This window comes from Bufo gargarizans, chromosome 7 (genome assembly GCF_014858855.1).
Source record: "Bufo gargarizans isolate SCDJY-AF-19 chromosome 7, ASM1485885v1, whole genome shotgun sequence".
Classification (NCBI taxonomy): Eukaryota; Metazoa; Chordata; class Amphibia; order Anura; family Bufonidae; genus Bufo; species Bufo gargarizans.
This window is the reverse complement of record NC_058086.1, coordinates 115,195,483-115,218,901: the sequence shown is the minus strand read 5'-3', so window position 1 is coordinate 115,218,901 and position 23,419 is coordinate 115,195,483. Positions and strand designations below refer to the sequence as shown.

The window sequence follows — 23,419 nt, the reverse complement described above, 5'->3', positions numbered from 1 at the left end:
GTCTTGAAATACGTTTTCTATCCGATTCAACAACGTTTTAAAAGATTTGTGAATTGATTTTACCCAAATATAATGTGCTTTGACTGGTCTGAAAATTGGTATTTGACACTTGGAGGTCTCCTAGGACTCATGATCTCTATATTTTTTCTATCTTGTTTTTCTCACATTTTTGCTCTCCCCTTCCCTATAAGCTTTTGACAGGTGGGAGCAGTTAACCCTGAAATCACCCATCCCACTATCCCTACCTATTTTCACGACCGACCCTAGACAGCGATCCACAACTGGTCTGCAGTCCCTTCCTAAATTAGTGTAGGGGACTTTACAGAAGGGAAGAACAGGAAGAAAATAATAAACTGGTGACAGATCGACATCCACCAAAACAGGAGTACAGTGTATGATGGAAATAAGTCGGGTCAAAACCAAGAGAGACAATACTAAACCAAATCAGGACCTGTAATTCAGAGTCAGAACTACGCCAAAGTCAATACCTGGAGAATAGACAAGGAAAAACAGAAATAGACATATCATATACAATACCAAGCCAGGCTCAAAACCAGGAAGACGTGTCAGGGTCCAAATTGTCAGGCAAAGGTCAAGGTCAGGGTCCAAATCAGAGGTTCAGAATATACTAGTAAGTTACACAGAATAAGGCTAGTGAGGCGATCCTGAATAACACCAATCAGAGGCAAGCTGTGGCCAGCAGGTTGCCAGTTTAAAAGCTTCCTGGTCACATGATGCGCCTGGTGTCACATGGCCTGTGATGTCAGCGTGATGGATGTATCAGCTGGCACTCCTGCACAGGGAGTGCCCATCCCGGTTACCATGCCAACCAGATGTTGGCAGTGCTGGCTGCAGAGGATTGTGCTCCAGGGGCGTGGAGTTTGTATGTTCTCCCTGTGTTTGTGTGGGTTTCCTTCGGGACTCCGGTTTCCTCCTACACTCCAAAAACATACTGATAGGGAATCTAGATTGTGAGCCCCATTGGAGACAGTGTGATGATAATGTCTGTAAATCACTGCAGAATATAGCAGTGCTATATAACTGTATAAAATAAAAAATATATTGATATGGGTAAATGCATGGTTGGCGGTGTTAACAAACAGCACATTTTAAAACACACTGTGCTGTTGCATTTGTTATTCATTTTAATATTAGAACCTTTCCATAAAGTGTCCCTTATTAGGGATAGATGATATTTAAATACACTGTGTTATTGGAAAAAACAGTGGCTTGTTTGCAACAAGCATTCCAAAAATTATACCTTAGCAGAGGCAGGTCTTGCCCCTATTTATACACACCAATGGTAGTGTTGGAAGAAACAGTGGCTTGTTCTGCACAAGCATCCAAAAATAATGCCATAATGGGGGCAGATGCCCACCCATATTTATACACACCAATGGTAGTGTTGGAAGAAACAGTAACTTGTTATGAAGAAGACTTATCTGTATCAGCAGTTCAGTGTGGAAGGGGTAAAGTGGAAAGGGTAAAGTCTAAGGTGTGTAGGGGTAACAGTGTGATGTATCATCAATAGTAGCAGCTGCAGTAGCAGAACAGACAAGGCAGTACTGTGTAAGGCAGTGGGAGGAGTAACAGCTGCAGAAGTGAAAGCCACCGTCAGCAATGGTGGATCTATTCATTGAGAGGAAACTCCTCACGGATCCATGCTTTGTTCTTTTGCCAAACGTTATGTTTTGTACACTGAAGGAGGAAGTTTGGTATGATTGCACCACCTGCCACGCTGAAAACCTTCACTAAGATGACACTGGAGGCTGGACAAGCCAAAACAGACAGCAAACTGAGCCAGTTCCAATCTGCCCACCCAAAAGTCCATAGGGTTTGGGAACATGGTATGCGGCAGATAAAGACCACAGTCCAGGTAGCACTGAACCTGTGTGTTCAGGTGGTACGTCTCAGTTTGCTGACTTATTTTAGTCTGATGGGGACATTAAAGTAATGTTTCATCATGTCAATGAGACTTAACTAGCTGCTGCTGTGGCTTCTGCTACTTGCGGTAGCAGATACAGCAGGAGGAGGGTGACTCAGCGTGGACGGAGAGAGGCATTCTGATAAGACACGTGGGTGGCAGGCATGTGTATCCTGGTAATACAGCAATTTTGGCCTCCTTGTCCGCAACAGGAAAACATTCCTAATTTTGCAATGATAGCAAGGATCTATTAGCATGTCTATCCAGTAATCATCAGATTGCTTGATGCTAAACATATTCCTGTCAGCACGTAAGCAAACAAGCATACAGCTTTCCACACTTGCCAGCGTACCCAGAGAGCCAGTTATTCCTAGCACCGTCCATCATGTGATGTCGTTATCATCATTAAAATCAGCCTCCTGCTCCTGCACCACTGACTCTTCCAATGGTAGCTCCTCATTTTGATTCTTCTCCTACACTTACTTCTCCAAGAAACTTTGGGGGTCATTTATCAAACAGAAATACGCCTAAATCAGACGTATTTCTGGAGCAGATTGTGGTGCAAAGGTTCTTTGAACAGCAATCTGGAACTTTTCCCCACTCGCGCCAGGTCTAAAAAAGTGGGCGTGATGTGGGGATGAGGAGTGGGCTGGCAGGCCCTTCTCATTTACACCTTTCTATGCCTGTTTTAGGTGTCGAAAATGGTCGAAATGTAAGACAGCTAGGAAGCTGTTATACATTTAGAAGTGGCAGATGATCCACTGAACGCATGTAGAGGCCAGAGTATATACAGGGAGTGCAGAATTATTAGGCAAATGAGTATTTTGACCACATCATCCTCTTTATGCATGTTGTCTTACTCCAAGCTGTATAGGCTGGAAAGCCTACTACCAATTAAGCATATTAGGTGATGTGCATCTCTGTAATGAGAAGGGGTGTGGTCTAATGACATCAACACCCTACATCAGGTGTGCATAATTATTAGGCAACTTCCTTTCCTTTGGCAAAATGGGTCAAAAGAAGGACTTGACAGGCTCAGAAAAGTCAAAAATAGTGAGATATCTTGCAGAGGGATGCAGCACTACTGAACAAGACACACAAGCTGAAACGTCAAGACTGGGCCAAGAAATATCTCAAGACTGATTTTTCTAAGGTTTTATGGACTGATGAAATGAGAGTGAGTCTTGATGGGCCAGATGGATGGGCCCGTGGCTGGATTGGTAAAGGGCAGAGAGCTCCAGTCCGACTCAGACGCCAGCAAGGTGGAGGTGGAGTACTGGTTTGGGCTGGTATCATCAAAGATGAGCTTGTGGGGCCTTTTCGGGTTGAGGATGGAGTCAAGCTCAACTCCCAGTCCTACTGCCAGTTTCTGGAAGACACCTTCTTCAAGCAGTGGTACAGGAAGAAGTCTGCATCCTTCAAGAAAAACATGATTTTCATGCAGGACAATGCTCCATCACACGCGTCCAAGTACTCCACAGCGTGGCTGGCAAGAAAGGGTATAAAAGAAGAAAATCTAATGACATGGCCTCCTTCTTCACCTGATCTGAACCCCATTGAGAACCTGTGGTCCATCATCAAATGTGAGATTTACAAGGAGGGAAAACAGTACACCTCTCTGAACAGTGTCTGGGAGGCTGTGGTTGCTGCTGCACGCAATGTTGATGGTGAACAGATCAAAACACTGACAGAATCCATGGATGGCAGGCTTTTGAGTGTCCTTGCAAAGAAAGGTGGCTATATTGGTCACTGATTTGTTTTTGTTTTGTTTTTGAATGTCAGAAATGTATATTTGTGAATGTTGAGATGTTATATTGGTTTCACTGGTAAAAATAAATAATTGAAATGGGTATATATTTGTTTTTTGCTAAGTTGCCTAATAATTATGCACAGTAATAGTCACCTGCACACACAGATATCCCCCTAAAATAGCTAAAACTAAAAACAAACTAAAAACTACTTCCAAAAATATTCAGCTTTGATATTAATGAGTTTTTTGGGTTCATTGAGAACATGGTTGTTGTTCAATAATAAAATTAATCCTCAAAAATACAACTTGCCTAATAATTCTGCACTCCCTGTGTATATATAAGGGTAATTAAGACCGGTGCCTAAAACTCCGGTCTTAATAAATGTGCCCCTTTGTCAGTATGGGTCCCCAACAGCTACAAGGCAGCCAGTAGGATGACCTGTGAACAGATGGGGGTTGTATACTTGCTGTAATGTTCGTGTGGGTTTCAGTATATAGGTAGGACCATGCGTAAATTAAAAACTAGGATACAGGAGCACATTAGAAATATCAAGAATGGTTTTGAAAATCACAGTGTATCGTTACACTTTAAAAAAATTTCATGGGAAGGATCCAAAAGGTCTAAGATTCATGGGTGTTCAAAAAGTGAAGGAAAACTGGCGTGGTGGGGACCTGTTGGCTGGCATTAATCGTCGTGAAGTTGAGTGGATCTTTAGAATGAACATCTTGCAGCCCCATGGATGGAGATCCAGCGTCTGGGCAAGTTGTAAGATCTTATGCTATGTATTGTATTATTATAGTGCGGATGGAATGTTTTATGAAGAGGAAGATGTTTTTATTCATATTTTATAAGATACAATATAGTATTTGTGATGTTCAAATGAGGACAAGATTTGAGAGGAGGGGTTTTGTTGTGTCTAACCCCCTCTGATATAAAGCACGCCCTGATGTGGGTGCAATTATCGCCCCTGACAAAGCTAATTAGGCGAAACTGTAGTGTACGGGAGAGTAATACCCCGTCACTACAGAAGGGTCACTTGGGTACTGTCGTTCCCCCTGTATTTATGGGGAGGTTGGTATAAAATATCTTGTTAATGTAATGCTATGTACTTCCTGTTACTGTGAAAGGTGCATGTGCAGGCCGGCTAGGGTGTCATTCCAGCTCTGAGTCACTAGAGGGAGCTAGGGAACCCTAGTTTATATAAGGCCCAGTCAGGAAGTAGTAGTAAGTAAGACAGTGGGAGCAGAGTTCAGAAATGATCCTGTGTCTGAGTCAAGGCCAGGCTATGGGCCTGTGAGAGTAGAGCAGGCCTGAAGCCTGCCGACTAGGAGAGGGTAGTAAAGGCCCTGTAACCGGGTTCCGGATCCAAGGAAAAGGTTCCCCTCCTGAGTCATCATCCGTTTAGCTGAAACATCATAAGCAAGTAACCAGCCGGGACACAGAATACTACAGAGGCCGATCAGATAAAGCAAGAGGTACTCAAGATAACAGAGGAGGTACTAGATAAGGACAGCTTCAAGGATACGCCAGATAGAGGGCATTGGACCTTGGAGGATAAGCCACATGTTTCAGGACCAGTCAGGAATAGTGTGCAAGCCGCCTGTACTGCATCTCCTGTAATTCACACTCTGTAAAGAACATTGCTAAGACCGGCCATTCTGTACTTCTAAGAACCAGCTGTATTCAAATAGTAACCAACTGTCTTTCATGGAACGGCGCTTCCAACTGCGTCTATGTATTATAATCACTGACATTCAGTAAAGTTCCAGTTTTTGGTTGGCTATCCCGTGGTTGCTTCCGTTATTCTACACTACTTTACACGGCGTGTCACCGTTAAACTGACACTGGCGTCACGAACTTTTAAATACCTGCCTGTTCCAGTGTTTGCCCCAATTGAAGACGACAGTGGATCCCAGGTTAGTGAGTCAATCTGCACTACAAAGCCCAGCATACACTACTGACCCCCTGGGACACTGCATCGCTCTTTTTGGCGTCACGAACAGGATCCGCATACTTCTGAAGTGCAGAGAAGTGTGAACTGTGTGCTTTAACTATTCCACCACCGTATTGCAAAGACTGTATCCTTTATTTCCAAATCTGAGGATTACAAATGTGCCTGGGAGGAATCAGAGACGCTGTATTGTGTTGCGCTGCCCCCAGAGAGAAAATCGTATTTGTGGACTGTGATTTATTGGACTTTTCGTCAACCTGCTTGCTGTCATTGAATTGCAGCATCAGGACATCTAAAATGGCCGCCGACGCCATGAGGCTTCTTACTGCGCCATCACGATGCACAGAGGCGCGAATATTTGACGCCAAAACCCTCCAAGAAGGAGGAGGAGATTGCCCTGGAGCGCCACCCACCTTGAGGAGTGATGATGTGGCTGAGTTCCTTGGTGAGTTACGCCTGGGAGGCGGGCCTCAGATGGAGGTAGACCGGCCCAGTGTGTGGGAGGAGCCAGCGTCGACTCTGCACCCAGTGAGAGAAGAGATGGCGTGCGCTGAGGAGCTGGAAGTGGAGACCACGTGTGAGTGGGGCGCCACTCCACCGGACTATCCCGAGTTGGGGCCATGGGACCCTCTAGCCTGGACGGCCACCCCCTGGGGACAAGCCATGGATTTGAGCATAACCCGTCCTCAGTCCCCACCGATCCGTCGCCGGCACGCACAGTGGCCGACTATCATGGCCGAATTGAAAGCCGCGGTGGCTAAGAAGAACACCAGCCGGAAAAAGAGGTTCGAGGAAATGGCCAAGTCCATCCAAGGGGACTCCTTTCCGGGTAAGCCCCAGCTAGAAAGGCGCAGCGGGATCGTGGTGGCCTTTGATAAGGAAAAAGGATACGGGTTCATCCAGGAGTTGGGGACTGGCCGGGACTTTTATGTGAACCGGCGGTCGGTGAAGCGTCACTACCTCCCGGAGCATCTCCATAACTTGACCATGGGAGAGATAGTGGAGTATACCCCCGCCGAAAGCTTACGGGGCCCCTATGCTACCGCAGTCACTCGCCCGAAGGCGCCGGCTGAGACCTGGGACCCAGAGAAAGAGGAGATAGACCCGAGTGAGACAGAGGAAGTGAAAGTTGAATCGGACCGAACCACCCACCTGCATAGCCAGGTTTATCTAAGCCCCGATGTCTTCTGGGAGCCCATCGTTTTGCAGGGGCTGGAGGAACGATATCCCCCTCCTGATGCGGTGAGGCGAGAAGAGGAGAAAGAGCGGCAGGACAGCTGCCAGCGGGCGGAAGAATGTGCAGAGGCCCGACGTCAAGCAGCAGCAGCCACCGTTACCCCAGAGGCCACTGTCACCGGACCTCCGGTAGCCCCGATGACCTGCACCAAGGCTGACATAGAGGCTCTACGTAAAAGAGTTTATTGGGTAGAGGACCTCGGGTACGCAGGATGCGTGCAATGTATCCCGTTTCCCAGGACGGATGCCGAGATGGAGGCAATGAAGGACAAGCCTTCCCTCTTTAAAGATCGTAAGAGGAGATGGTTTCCAGATATGGCCGGCTAGGCCTGAACAGTTGCTGCAAGTTCCGTTCATCGACTCTTCATCAGAGGAGGAGTATGACACTCGGCTGTGAGTAAGCCTTTCTTCATGTCCGTTTCCCTAATGGCCGTTTTGTCCCTCCGGTTGGCAGAGCTGGTCAAGCTTGCTGCCAGTTATACACGGCCGGTGGCATTCTAACCGAGTGATGGTGCCACTGTATACCACTGCTTCCAGCTGCCCATTTTGTGTTTGAGACATCCGGCCTGCTGCTAAAATCCCCGTTGTGCCTTAGTTTGCACTGTTTTCCCTTTTTACCCCCATTTCAGGTTGAAAAGACATTTTTATGTCAGCACTATTTTAAAGGGTAAACAGGACTTGCCAGGATAACATGGCCCTGGTATTGTCAGAGTCCTGTATTGTCATTTTATATATGTGCTGCTGACAATATTTAGTAACCGGGTTTTTTTTTATTCACGCCTATGTGCCCAGAGATGGACTTCCTATGTGCAAGCCTCTGAGAGGTTAATTTTATTATGGACTTATTTATTGTCATGGACTATCCTGGTTTTTAACATTCGCTGTGCCAGGTCAGCGCCCCCGTTCCACTCACTATCCTGAGAAGAAGAGAACGACGCCCCTTGTCACCGCACTTCACCTTTGCCAATTGGGTCTGATATGAGTGTAATTGACATATATGTATGCCTGCATGTGTCTTTCTCTATTTCAGGTAATGATTCCAGTTGGGCGGGCCCTGATGGAGTACGAGGTCGTACTCAGCTTAAAGCAGCGGGGTATGTAGTGTACGGGAGAGTAATACCCCGTCACTACAGAAGGGTCACTTGGGTACTGTTGTTCCCCCTGTATTTATGGGGAGGTTGGTATAAAATATCTTGTTAATGTAATGCTATGTACTTCCTGTTACTGTGAAAGGTGCATGTGCAGGCCGGCTAGGGTGTCATTCCAGCTCTGAGTCACTAGAGGGAGCTAGGGAACCCTAGTTTATATAAGGCCCAGTCAGGAAGTAGTAGTAAGTCAGACAGTGGGAGCAGAGGTCAGAAATGATCCTGTGTCTGAGTCAAGGCCAGGCTATGGGCCTGTGAGAGTAGAGCAGGCCTGAAGCCTGCCGACTAGGAGAGGGTAGTAAAGGCCCTGTAACCGGGTTCCGGATCCAAGGAAAAGGTTCCCCTCCTGAGTCATCATCCGTTTAGCTGAAACATCATAAGCAAGTAACCAGCCAGGACACAGAATACTACAGAGGCCGATCAGATAAAGCAAGAGGTACTCAAGATAACAGAGGAGGTACTAGATAAGGACAGCTTCAAGGATACGCCAGATAGAGGGCATTGGACCTTGGAGGATAAGCCACATGTTTCAGGACCAGTCAGGAATAGTGTGCAAGCCGCCTGTACTGCATCTCCTGTAATTCACACTCTGTAAAGAACATTGCTAAGACCGGCCATTCTGTACTTCTAAGAACCAGCTGTATTCAAATAGTAACCAACTGTCTTTCATGGAACGGCGCTTCCAACTGCGTCCATGTATTATAATCACTGACATTCAGTAAAGTTCCAGTTTTTGGTTGGCTATCCCGTGGTTGCTTCCGTTATTCTACACTACTTCACACGGCGTGTCACCGTTAAACTGACACTGGCGTCACGAACTTTTAAATACCTGCCTGTTCCAGTATTTTCCCCAATTGAAGACGACAGTGGATCCCAGGTTAGTGAGTCAATCTGCACTACAAAGCCCAGCATACACTACTGACCCCCTGGGACACTGCAAAACCTGGGTCGGGCGGACGCATTAGCGTGGATGTTTTTGCTTAATGCTCGTTTATACATCTCCTTTGTAAGTATAATAAAACCTTTTAAAAAATTTGATTTGTGGCGGAACTTCACTATGTGCACAAAAGGATCCACAGAAGGATCGTTTGTGATGAAACTATCACTGTTGGAACTCGGATGTTTGGCTGCATAGAAAAGCCTGCTATAATTTGACCTAACATAGAAGCCTTTGCTTGTACCTGGCAGCGCGATCACCTTTAAGAAATAAGGATGAAGAAGCTTCTTTTGACATTTTTTGATGCATCAAATGCTCACTGTTTTTCCTACTGACAAATATGGTGGCCTCTTCGAAAGGCTTCAGTACGCGACAGGTGTCTCTGATGAGCTGCCATTGCCTGACTTTGAAAAACAACTTTGAGCGAGTTGGAATGTTGTGGATCAAGCAGTGCAATGCCAGAACACTCTGTTGCTTCAAGTTGAGGCATCAAGATGTTTGCTGCTTGATGCACTTTAGCAAGTGATCAGCTGTGCGATTACTCTTACCCAGGCCGAACAGGTCTAACATAGCATGGCAATGTTTCACTTTCTAAGAGCAATGCTTTGCCCTGCTGTTGTTGGGGATGGGAGGATGTCCATAGAGGAGGAGGCAAATAAGCGGCTGGTGTGGGAACCAGACCTACACAGACGTGGAGGTATCAGTAGGACCTGGCCTTCCTGCTGCTATGCAGCCTCACCAAGAAAAACATTGACCTAGTGGACTGTGAAAGGCATCTACTGTCCCAGGCCATCACAGGTGCTCCAGGTCTCCATGGTGGCGTGCACTTTGCCTCATAACACTGAGGAAGGGGTCATTTTTGTAAATCCCCGAAACGCGTCTGGTATCAATCCCCCTATGGAGTAGAGAGATCCTGCAAAACCGAGGAAGTCTGGACAACTGCCATTTAACAAGAAAGCCGCCGAAGTGAATTATCGCTGTCACGCTGGTGATGAAAGACATCGACACCGCGTGCAACAAACAAATCTCACTGGCGGCCAAAAACTCAAACCTGGACACCAGCTCTTGAGACCGGAACCGAGACAGGTACGCCGTGTCGAGAGCTCAATATCCAACATCAAAAGACCCTCGGGTAAGCCTCTACAAACCATCGACAAGCGATCGCTTTTGCTACATTGAATACAGCGGGACGCCGCTGTGCGTATGAACAGCCTGAATAATATCTAACGCAAACCCACAGGCTGCATACGCTTTCAAGCATTGCTACAACTGGCAAGTAAGGACCTTTCTAAAAAATTATATAACATTATATAACATTATACTAACCGTATATGGGACTCTATACCTAACAACCAGTGAGCTTATACTTTGTGACTGACTATTCGCATTGAAAGTTCATATTGGGATCCATGCGCATATTGACTATAGTATTTGCATTGTTTAATATATTTTTACCCATTTTTCATGATCATTTATAATCTAAATTTAATCAATTTTATTGTCTATACCTAGTGTATTTTAACATTTTTTCTGCATTTTTATTTACCATTTTTAAGATTTACTGTCATTTCTGCATTTTTACCATTTGTGTTAATAAAGATCCCTATACTTTGAGAGTGTGCCCCACTTTCATTATTTATTTATGCTATTTATCACTTTCAGACTGGGTGTTGTCTGGTAAGTGGGTGCACCTCTGTGTGTTTTTTCCACCTCATTTTAGTGCGACATTCCCTGTTTGATTTCATAACAAGAATTGCAAGCACCGGCCCACATTCTCTGCCATGTGACAGTACAAGGCATGGATGTTTTTTCTTAAGAAATAATGCTGGCTAGGTTTAGTTTGCACACCAATGGTTTGCTGGGTTGCTGAGCAAAGGAGACCAGGAGAATGGGGACACTCTTTTTGCTCTAGCTGGAGGCCGCTCCTCTTTTTTCACAGTAACTGGTAATGCTGCTTCATGTTTTCTAGAGATGAGCAAAGTTTTCAAAAATTCGATTCGTATGCTTCACTGAATTGAAAAAAACAATTAGCTTAGTTCCAAATTAGTTAGTCACAAAGTGTATTAAATCAGCTATATCCCGGCCAGCAGGGAGAATGTATCTTGGTGTACATAACTGTGCAGTGCAGCAACATGCATAGCTAGTCCTTTCTGGTAGTGAAACAGTTACTGTGACAGGCAGGTGGACACCCCAATAACAATATAATTAGACAGCTTATTCACCCCAATTTGAGAATCAAAGCGTAATAGAATTGCTTATCTATGAAACAAGGTGGACACCCCAATAACAGTAGAATTAGACAGCTTTTTCGCCCCAATTGGAGAATAAAGGCCTAATAGCACTGCTTATCCATTAAACAAGGAGCACACAGTTTAATTAGATACTGTAGCTCTGTGGCCCACATAGGGATTGATGCAAACTGCGCTTTCTCCTATGGATCCCTTCAGCTTCAGATTACAGTCCTTGCACTGTCCCTGCAGTCTCCCTGTGCTCTCCCTACAGTGTAAAAAAAGTCTCTATACGATCTCCCTACACTGTCCCTGCAGTCTCCCTATCCAATATTCCACAATTAAAGGCTTCTTGAACACTGTCCCTAGCGCTTGTCATGTCTCTTGCTATGCTCAGCTCACAGTGAAATGGCTGACACCGCATGGGATGAGGCTTTTATAGGGGTGTGACATCTCAGGAACTGGCTAGCTGCTGATTGGCTGTCTGCACAGCATTATTGGTGATCTAACGTTCCCAGGCTTCTTACTTTCACTCTGTAACACGTGGAAAAAATGATTCGTTACCACAAAGCAGGAGGAAACTCAGATTTGTTACGAATCAAATTTTTCCTAAACTTCGGATCAAATTCCACTTCAGATCTTCGATTCGCTTAAGGCCCCATGCACACGGCCGTGTTCCACAGCTGTGTGCGGGCCGTGGAACCGCGGCCTGGATCCCTCCTGAGAGCAGGAGCGCACGGCGTCACTGGTTGCTATGACGCCGTGCGCTCCCTGCTGCCGCCGCAATACAGTAATACACTGGTATGATCTATACCAGTGTATTACTGTACTGTGCCGGCAGCAGGGAGCGCACAGCGTCATAGCAACCAGTGACGCTGTGCGCTCCTGCTCTCAGGAGGGATCCAGGCCGCGGTTCCATGGCCCGCACACGGCTGTGAAACACGGCCGTGTGCATGGGGCCTAACACTAATGTTGTCCATTAGAGCCGTGGTGCTTATGTTTGTGTTTGAATGCCCACGGTTATTATAATCAAGCAGATCTCACACACAGCAATACTTTTGTCTTCTGGCACTGTGGAGAAAAATTGCCTGACTGGAGGTACTCACACAGAGCTAGTGACAGCCAGTTTTGGCTTAGGTCTTATAAGTTTTGAGCCTGCGGCCTTAGGATTAGCAACATCACTAGTTCCTGAGTTGACCATAATTAAAGCAAAACTTGTCCTGGCCTTTTTTTTTTTTAAGTTCTGGCCGTATGTTTCCTCTACTCTTTATTGATGCCAATGCCACCAACCTCCTCCTCTGTTACCTCCTCGTCAGCAACCCGATCCAGCTCCAAGGTCCTGTTCAGCACACAATCATCATCATAGTCCTGACCCTATACAAACGCGAGTTCTCTGTTCATATAAAAAATGTTTTTTTTTGTCAGGGGGTTGGTTTTGTAATGTAGAACTGCCATGGTGAATTGCTGCAGCAGCAAGCAACTTAGACACATTGTGGACAACCCCTCACTCCCTTAAAGCTTTTCCTCAAAGCTTTCCCTGATCAATTTCCTCAAATCTACATCATTATATCTTTTTATTCTTTCCTTATATTTTTCATATAGTTTCGCTATCAAATCCAATAGGTGCTTGTGACTATATATATATATATATATATATATATATTTATATAATCGTGTTTTGGCAGACACTTCCATGCACAACCCTTCCAGGTCAGCAGCTGAACAGACTATTTAGACAGACTTGTTATATAGATGACTATGGTGCACCTGCTGGTTTAGCTTAGGCATCTTGCTGCCTTCTGCCCCTCAAATTTGCTGATCCAGGCTGTCTGTCAGCCTCTGAGCCATTAAGCCTTCCATCCACTTCCTCCCAGTGTCACGTGATCCTCCATCTTCTTCCTCCCTAGTGGTTTTTCCATGCCAATCAACAGTATAATGGTGCTTGAGACCATTTTTACGCATTTTTGTGAAGATTGTAACGAATCTGATTAGTTGGAATCAATTTTCTCATATTTGGCCCAGTGCATTCACTAATAATGCATAGTATGTTGGTGTAATACAATGTGTTAACGGTTAACTGGTATATGAATGTGTCACGGCTGAGGACGGGGAAAATCCTCAGCCGTGCGATGCCCATAGATGTTAAGCGCTGCTTGGCCAGGACGACAGAATTAGGGAGCAGGTCACCTCCTATCGCGTCCCTAATCTGACCCCTAACTCCTAGCTGCATGGGCCGACCTTGACGGTAGGAGGGCCCATGCTCAGGAACCTCGGATCCCTACTCACCCTCCGCCGGTCCCTGAACTAGGAGTGAAGGGTAAGACGACCTGTTCCTTCTGGACACGGAGGAACAGGAGTCTCACTGTCACGAGGGTGTCAAGAGCCACGCCTGACTCCGTTGTACCCGGGGTCAGGAGGTCGCAGCGGTTGGCTGCACGCTCTATGTAAGATAGGGATGTTTCCTTATTGTAGCTTTCTGGGTTTGCTTTGCAAACCCTTTTGGCTCACTCAGGGATCCGTAGCTCCTTCTCTCAGCTGTTCCTTGTCCAGCACTCCCAACCTCCTTATATTCCCCTCTCACACTTCTCTGGTTGCCAGATACAGAGCTTCCTGCCTGGACATCTATTCTGACCCACTGGAGCTGTGTTGCTGCATTCTATGATTGTTGCTTTAGAACGCTACCCTCCGGATCCCTGTTGGACCTTTGTGGACAGTTGTTGTCGTCCACCTGGGTGTTTGTGTTTGTCTGTGTTTGTCTGTCCTCTCCCTGGTGTTTCCCTCTTAGTGCAGTGGTGAGGACTACCGATCCCACCGGCCCGTTCACTATCTAGGGCTCATTTCAGGGAAAGCCAGGGTTTAGGCACGTGATCGCCGCACGGGTGAGGAACCCGTCTAGGGACGTCAGGGCAGTCAGGTGCCAGCCGCAAGGAGAGTTAGGGGTCACCACCTTTCCCTCTCCCTTGGGCAGGGCTTTCCCTTTTTCCTCCCTGTGCGTGTTGCCGGTCATTACACTCACTAGCCAAGCTGCAAAGGGTAAAGAACATAAACAGCCTATGGGTATGGCAGGAGGATGAAAAGCACTTCCACACCTACCTGCCACAGACACACAGACTGGATCCCGTGCAATACAAGCTAGTGTCCACACCCAAACACCAATGGACTCAGCACACACACAAACACACGGGAACCCAGACCCATAGGTGCATAACATAACAAAGGAAAACATCAAGTGGACATCAACATAAACCTAAGAGCCACAATTTGTTTATGACCACAAGGGTGACCCCCACTGGCAGATGGAAATACCAGGCGAGTGTCTCCAACAAAGCATGGCTGAAGCACCCCTCAGCTTCTGATCTCCAACTAGGCTATAAAGCCTAGGAAGGGAATTAACCCTTCACACACCAGACAAGGGAAAACAGCAACTTAAAGGGGAAGTGAACACACAAACAACCCCGTGCACACCAAACATAGGAAAGTGCACACATACAAACCAAGTTGACAAGTACAGCCGCATGCACTTACAGCAAGCTGCCTAGCAACAGCTCAGGCTGCTATGCTGCAACAGTACAACATAACTTGTTGCCCGCGGCAACCACAAGTGAGGCAGCACACTAGCGGCCCTCACCTGTGGTTGAACACCTACATACAAACCGCAGGCAACAGCCTGCGGTTCAAGAGTCACGACCATGACCATGGCCGTGACAGAATGCTGTCATTGCTGCACAACACGTTCACTAATAATGCACGGTATCTTGACGCAATATAATGAATTAACTGAAACTGGTATCTAAATGCTGTTATGCATCACATGTTCAATAACAATACTCGGGTATCTTGATGCCATACAATAAATTAATGGTATACTGTTATATAAATACTGTTGCTATATCGATGCTGTATGTTTTTTTTAGAAAAGGGGAGGGGGGGGGGGGCAATTGCCTAGCTTTTGCAGCCGAATGTATTCCTATTGATGCTGTTTGCAAGTGTTGTTTCAATGTGTTTAACTTTTGTCATTTCAGCCACAGCGCCACACACCTGAACGTGTATTTAATTGCATAGGATGTGCTGACTAAGGAATCTTGCTCATGAACGTTGTGTGCCCGTGGCCGCATCGGCTACCATATGGCGGGTTTGCAATACACGAGCCCGTGTGCACTCCGCACACGGGCGGAAGCAGAACCCCATGGGAGCACTACAGAGTGCTTCTGTGGTATTTCTGTCCGTGCCTCCACACCGCAAAAAATATAATCTTTTTGAGGTGCGAACGGATCACGGACCCATTCAAGCGGATGGATCGCAAAATGAATCCTGTTGCATCCTGTATGCACATACCTTTTTTCCATCTGAAAAAAACTGATCTCAGGCGGAAATTGCTCAAATGGATGCCAAATCTGCATAACGGATGCAACAGGATCTGTTTTTTCTTAAAGAATCCATTTTTTTTCCTGTTCTTCTGATGGATCAGAAGAATGGAAAAATAAATGGTGATGTGAAACCATCCTGAGGACTCATGCACATGACTGTCGGATGCGGATTGCGGATCCCATTCAAGTGAATGGGTCAGCGATCCGCATGCGGCTGCTCCATGGTCTGTGGCCATGCACTGCGGGCCGCAATTTGCGATCTACAGCACGGGCACGGAGCCCTTACGTTCGTGGGCATGAGCCCTAACCCTGTTTTTATCTGTTCAATTTGGAAACTGGCTGGAATCTATTGCTTATTCTTTACTGCATTTTGTTACTTTTCATTGTTAATCTACTAGATCTAGCTGATTAAATCTCTTGTGTTCATTTGTCATAGATTACTTCAGGTGGAAGGGTTCTCACATTAACAAATGCACAGGTTGGAGATTCAGGGACATATACATGTGTGGCACTGAATGCTGCTGGAGAACAACAAATGGATTTTCATTTATCTGTGCTTGGTAAGTTTTGCGAAAATACATTTCATGGGCTAGATTATTTGGTAATAATACCGGCCAATCAGCTGTTTGCAGGAGGCACCAGAGCGGCACAGCTCAGTACACTATGTAGAGGCTCCGGTGAATAGGAGAACCTTTGCAGTAACCAGGCGTGGCCATTTCAGTGTATACAGTGTATTGGCACTTCTAGTGTCTTGTGCCAGCGCTCAGCAGCTAAGGCTGAGTTCACATCATGGTATAGGCCACATTCAAGTCTCCGTTTAGGAGAACCGATGCAAATGTTGGCTGTCGGCCAGACAAAAAAACTATCAAATTTTGGCCCCTTTCACACGACCGTATGGCTTTTCCAGTGTTTTTCAGGGCTCGTTCACACAGTTTTTTGCATTCCGCATACGGGCCGTTTTATGTGTTCCGTATACGGAACCATTCATTTCAATGGTTCCGCAAAAAAAAATGGATGTACTCCGTATGCATTCCGTTTCCTATATTTTCGTTTTTCCGTTCCGTTGAAAGATATAACACGTCCTATTATTGCCCACAAATCACGTTACGTGGCTCCATTCAAGTCAATGGGTCCACAAAAAAGACGGAATGTACTCCATATGTCTTCCGTATCCGTTCCGTTTTTGCGGAATCATCTATTGAAAATGTTATGCCCAGACCAATTTTTTCTATGTTATTACTGTATACGCCATACGGAAAAACGGAACGGAACCAAAAAAACGGATCCAGGAAAAGCTGCCCACAAAACAATGGAAAAGACATACGGTCATGTGAACGAGCCCTTTTGCTGGAAATCGTCCAGATCACCACCGGACCTCATTGCAGTCAAGGAGGATCTGACGGTGAAGTAAAGGATCCGGCAACACTGGGTCCATAAGATCTGGCAGGCTACTCTATGCTGGAAAAGCCAGCCAGATGCACAAATAGAGATGTAAACGGACACGTTATTTTTAGCATTAATTATGCTAAGTTACCATCAGTTTGCATTAAAAATAAGTGATCCGTCTTTTTTGAACATCCCTTTTCCTCCCGCCAAAAATAACTGATATCTGATGGAAGTGACACAAACTGATCTTAACTGATGCTCACCGCCACTCCCCTTTGCAGTCAATGGGGACCCGGCGGTGAAGCCGAGGAGTCGGCAACATCGGGTCTGAGATCTTTCAGGCTTCTCTGTGCTGCAAAAGCCTGCTAGATCCAAAAACGGAGATTTAAACAAGGCCTTACTAGGCATTGCTGATGGATCAGAAGAATGGAAAACTAAACTTTTGAAGTTAACCTAAGGCCTCATGCACACGAACATATATTCTTTCGGTGTCCTTTCATTTTTTTTTTTGCAGACTGTATATGAAACCATTCATTTCAATGGGTCCGCAAAAAAAAAAAAAAAGTTACTCTGTGTGCATTCAGTTTCCATAAGTTCGTATTTCCGTTCCGCAAACAAATTTAATATTTCCTATTATTGTCCACATAACGGACAAGAAAAGTAGTGTTCTATCAGGGGCCAGCTGTTCCGTTCCGCAAAATACGGAATGCACACGGACGTCATCCGTATTTTTTGCAAATCTGTTTTTTTGTGAAGTACAAAATACATACGGTCCTGTGCATGAGGCCTAATTGGTGCTGCTGGGAGTTGGACCCCTGCTTATCTGATATTGAAGAAATTCCTAAGGATACAGTAGGGAGGAGAGAAGCTGGGCTCTGTAATTTATAGTAGTGTTGGTAGATTCAAATTCATCCTGCTTTGAACGAATTTGATTCTTTCACTAAACAGTATGAGTTCCTGATTGCTGTTCGTATTATACAGTATGTGCTGCAGCCAAATGAAGATGGCCTCCAGTAACACAAGACTATGTGAGTCTCATGCATGCGCCATTATTGTAAGTAACAGCACATGCAGAATTGCATTACACAACAAACCAAAACCTTATGGAATCTACAAACACCAATATATACTGTAGGTTTAAAAAGCAGAGTGAATTCTGACAAGACTTCTAGGAGAGACAGCAAGGCCTCTTTCACGCGGGCGAGTTTTCCGCGCGGGTGCAATGCGTGAGGTGAACGTATTGCACTCGCACTGAATCCTGACCCATTCATTTCTATGGGGCTGTGTACATGAGCGGTGATTTTCACGCATCACTTGTGCGTTGTGTGAAAATCGCAGCATGCTCTATATTGTGCGTTTTTCACGCAGCGCAGGCCCCTGAGAAGTGAATAGGGCTGTGTGAAAATCTCAAGCAAGTGTGGATGCGGTGCGATTTTTCACACATGGTTGCTAAGGAGACGATCGGGATGGGGACCCAATCTTTATTATTTTCCCTTATATTCTTATAACATGGTTATAAGGGAAAATAATAGCATTCTTAATACAGAATGCTAAGTAAATTAGGGATAGAGGGGTTAAAAATTAATAAACAAATTTAACTCACCCCATCCACTTGGTCACGTAGCAGATCTCTTCTTTCTTTCTTCAGGACCTGGGTAAAGGGCCTTTGATGACATCACTGCGCTCATCACATGGTCCATCACATGGCCAATCACATGATCCAGCACCATGGTGATGGACCATGTGATGAGCGCAGTGACGTAATCAAAGGTCCTTTACCCAGGTCCTTAAGAAAGAAGAGGAGATCCGCTACGCGACTAAGTGGATGGGGTTAAATTTGTTTATTATTTTTAACCCCTCAATGGACATTTTACTAAGCATTCTGTATTACGAATGCTATTATTGTCCCTTATAACCATGTTATAAGGGAAAATAATAAAATCTACAGAACACCTAACCCAAACCTGAAATTCTGTGAAGAAGTCCGGGTTCGGGTCTGGGTACCAAACATGCCTATTTTTCTCACGTGCGTGCAAATGGGTCTGCATCCATGATGCGGAATGCACACGGCCGGTGCCCCGTGTATTGCGGACCCGCCATATGCGTTCCACAATGCGGCAACGGAGGGTGACGGTCGTGTGAATGAACCTTTACAGGGAGAGCTGTGATCACAGCATGTGCAACTGAAACAGAAAAAAGACACAGCATCTTATTGTGCAGACATCCCTGAACAGAAGGGGAATTAGTAGGTAGTGCAGTACACTGCTCACCTGCTAAGGCTGTGCTTAACAGAGACAACTCACATAGAAGATATGTAAAGAAAGGTCATCTGCAACTTCTCTCAACCGGTTGATTCAATGGTTCACAGCCACATGTTCTCACGAGAACTTGAGCTCCTTCTCCCTGGCTAAGTGTGGGGCACTCTGATTGGATGCGCTCGCAGCCAGGGAGAAGATAACTGTGCCCAGGAGAACTTCAAGTCTACACCTAGTATAACCAAGTCGCCTCACTAGCATATGAGGCGTCAAAAGGTACGGGGACCACAGCGGATGAACGGAGGTTCTTTAGAAAAAAAACATTGCCAAGACATCACAGGGGGACGCACTATAAGGTAGTATAATAATTAGAGGATAGATATCCAGGTGAAAGGTCCTCTATAATACCATGCCTGTGAAGAAAACAGCTCCATAAGCAAAGAAAATCCTATCTTTTAAACATGTCAGGCCTATAGTGTGATGGTAAATCTTCTGTCTGCCATACAGAATGTCTGGACTTCAAATTTGTTTCTTTAGTAAAAGTATTTGTGCTAGGGGCCCCCTACCCAAACCTATATGGAGCAAGAGACATAGCATCATTAATATTCACTGCACTGAAGTGAATATTAATGAAGCTACCAATGTGAGGGACTGAAATGACTGGGCCTAGATTGCTGGCAACTTCGGTCACCACCAGTACTGCCCTAATGGCAACCCCAGGTTGTAACCTTTATCAGACCAGGCCCATGACTGCAGTACTGCCCTGATGGCTGCCTTGTATCGGACCCTCAGATACTGTAGAGTAGTAGATATCACCTGAGGGTTTATTTGCCATAATTTTTCATTGTGTGATTGTTTTCTGCCTAGGACAACATAGCATACAGTTACACAACATGATATGTATGAATTCAAATGCTTAACTCTTGAATGACATACTGTATTTCCTCTGCTGCAGTGCCACCCAACATCATGGGTGAAGAGCAAAATGTATCAGTCTTATTGAGTGAAACTCTTGTACTGAAATGTGAAAGCAATACAGTCCCCCCTCCTGTGCTGACCTGGTACAAAGACTGGAGGCAGCTGGTGACCAGACCTGGTGTTAAAATTTATGAAGATGGGAGTGTTCTACAAGTAAGCTAATGCTTTACTGCATATTATGCAATCATAGAGGTTTACTAAATAAATGTAATTAGCTGGAAGATTGAACAGTATTAATATAGTACATGTTGAACCCTGAAGCAGGACTTAACTCAAATCTCCCAACTGTCCTGGATCCAGCAGGACAGTCCCAGATTTTGGCATGTCCTGTGGTCCCAGGTGGACTATGGCATGTCCCGCTCTCAGCCGTCTCTGCATCCTTTACATAGTTGAGTGCAATGGTTAAGCAGGCATGTCTGCTTCCTGCTTCGCTATTTATCTGCTGACACTGTTATCACACCTGCAGGCAGGGCGTTGTTAGGGTCTCAAAAGATCGGGGCCCAAGCCCCAATGAATATGGCCCAGTTCTCTAAGTCGTCCCCCCTCCCCCCACACACTGCATTTTGCTTTACTTGCTATACAGCAGCACGTACCTCTCACATCCAGGGCCTCCCAGGTGACGTCTCCTCGGATATAGATATTCTCTGTCATCATCTTCTCCATTTGGTCCAGACACTTCTCTCAGCAGCCTCGTCTCTACAGAGTGTGACACACAGATATCTTAGCTTCCTCACATTTCTATCATCATCCCCCAACCTGGAGTCCCAACAGTGTTATCCTGTTGCTCGCTGTGCCCCCAAAAGCCCCAGATACTATCCTGAAGAAAAATTTGTGCCCCCATAGTTATACTGCCCCCAAACGTGAAAATGCTCCCCAAGAGTGCCTCCATTAGTAGAAGAGCCCTCCAGTATTAATAATACCCTCACAGAGCCCCCAGTAGAAATAAAACCCCCTATTGTTCCCCCAGTGGTAATAAAGCTCTCTACAGACCCCTCAGTAGTAATAAGGCCCATAGTGCTCTTAGTAGAAATAACACAGATCTATAAGTCCCTCCTATAGAGCCCCCAGTAGTAATAAGAACGCCTATAATGTCCCCTGGATTTGCAGTGCCCCCTGTTGTTATCTTCCCGCCTCCACCATACAGTCCCATGTAAATAACACAATTTCCCTCCCTCCGCCATAAAGTCCTATGTAAATAACATCACACTATCTCTCCAGCCCCCTCCAATATAGATTCCCATGTAAATAACATCCCTCTCTATCTACAGCCCCCTCCAAAATACAGTCCCATGTAAATAACATCACCTCCTCCCCAGCCGCCTTCAACATTCAGTCCCAAGTAAATAATATCACCCCCTCCCCAGATGCCTTTAACATGCATTCCCATGTAAACATCACCCCCTCAACATTCAGTCCCATGTAAATAACATCATTCCCCCCACCAGACACCTTCAACATACAGTCCCACATAAATAACATTGCCCCCTGAACATTCAGTCCCATGTAAATAACATCACTCCCTCCCACAGCCGCCATCAACATTCAGTCCCAGTTAAATAACATCACTGCCTCCCCCAGCCCCCTCCGACATACAGTCCCATGTAAATAACATAACTCCCTCCCACAGCCGCCTCCAACATACAGTCCCATGTAAATAACATCACTCCCCCCTGCAGCCACTATCAACATACAGTCCCATGTAAATAATATGACCCCCTCCCCAGCCACCTCCAACACACAGTTCCATGTAAATAACATCCCTCCCTTCAGCCTTGACATACAGTCTCAGTTAAATAACCACAACTCCCAGCATTGTTCTGCCTCCCCCTTCACTTTCCTCTCCTGATGTAGCAGACATCACCTCAGCTTCTTCCCCTCTTCACTGTCGCCCTCTCCTGCACTGGTCACATGATGGTGACATCATCGCAGGTCTTTCTCAACCACTGACTGTTTTACTGGTCACATGACCTGTGAGGTCACCACAGGTCCTTCAGCTCTTCCGCCACATTAGATTCAATTGTATTGCCGTCCTTTGGTTGGCAATACAGTTGTACCTAGCAGGCAGGACATTCGGGGCCTGGAACAAAACATCAGGGGCCCAGGCCCCGAATGTTTTAACCTAGCAACGCCCCTTCCTGCAGGGCAAAATAATAGGGTGCTGAGGCCGGGGAATGATAATGATTTCCCAGTCCCTGTGCTCAGCGCAGAGGGCGTGAAGACATCATCTCATTGCATTCAATATCTGAGAGAGAATCTAAATCGCACATCCTCATTACTATGCTTTTGAAATAACAACTGTTTTAAACTACAGCAAGATAAAACATGGCTCTAAAGCTCTATTGTCAATCTATTGCTATGCACTATTAGGAGGCATTAGTATACAGTTTGATCAAAGAGCATAGGCCCACTTACCACAACAAGGTTGCCTCTTCAAGTGGGGTCCTACTCTAACTTTGGCGTGGCACTGTGCGGCGACTATCGCACCCCCACACTGCTCCAGCAGACAATGGGACCCAGCAGCCACACAGCGCCCTCATCTCATTGCGCCTGCTGCTGGGGAGAGCAGATACAGTTGCAAAAAAAAGTATGTGAACCCTTTGGAATTATATGGATTTCTGCACAAATTGGTCATAAAATGTGATCTGATCTTCATCTAAGTCACAATAGACAATCACAGTCTGCTTAAACTAATAACACACAAATAATTAAATGTTACCATGTTTTTATTGAACACACCATGTAAACATTCACAGTGCAGGTGGAAAAAGTATGTGAACCCTTGGATTTAATAACAGGTTGAACCTCCTTTGGCAGCAATAACTTCAACCAAACGTTTCCTGTAGTTGCAGATCAGAAGGAGTAATCCTTGACCAATCCTCTGTACAGAACTGTTTCAGTTCATCAGTATTCTTGGGATGTCTGGTGTAAATTACTTTCTTGAGTTCACAGCATCACAATCGAGTTGAGGTCAGGACTCTGACTGGGCCACTCCAGAAGGCGTATTTTCTTCTGTTTAAGTCATTCTGTTGTTGATTTACTTCTATGCTTTGTGTTGTTGTCCTTTTGCAACATCCATCTTCTGTTGAGCTTCAGCTGGTGGACAGATGGCCTTAAGTTCTCCTAGAATCTCCTGCAAAATGTCTTGATAAACTTGGGAATTAATTTTTCCTTCGATGATAGCAATCCGTCCAGGCCCTGACGCAGCAAAGCAGCCCCAAACCATGATGCCCCCACCACCATACTTCACATTTGAGATGAGGT

At 45.6% G+C, this 23,419-nt stretch overlaps 1 protein-coding gene across 1 annotated transcript in view; it reads left to right on the top strand.

Moving 5' to 3' along the window:
* The window catches only part of HMCN1 (hemicentin 1), a 655,003-nt gene that overhangs the window by 198,504 nt on the left and 433,080 nt on the right, over positions 1-23,419 (top strand). Inside the window, 2 exon segments of the mRNA XM_044300627.1 lie at positions 15,976-16,099; positions 20,136-20,311. Coding sequence (XP_044156562.1) covers positions 15,976-16,099; positions 20,136-20,311 — 300 coding nt within the window.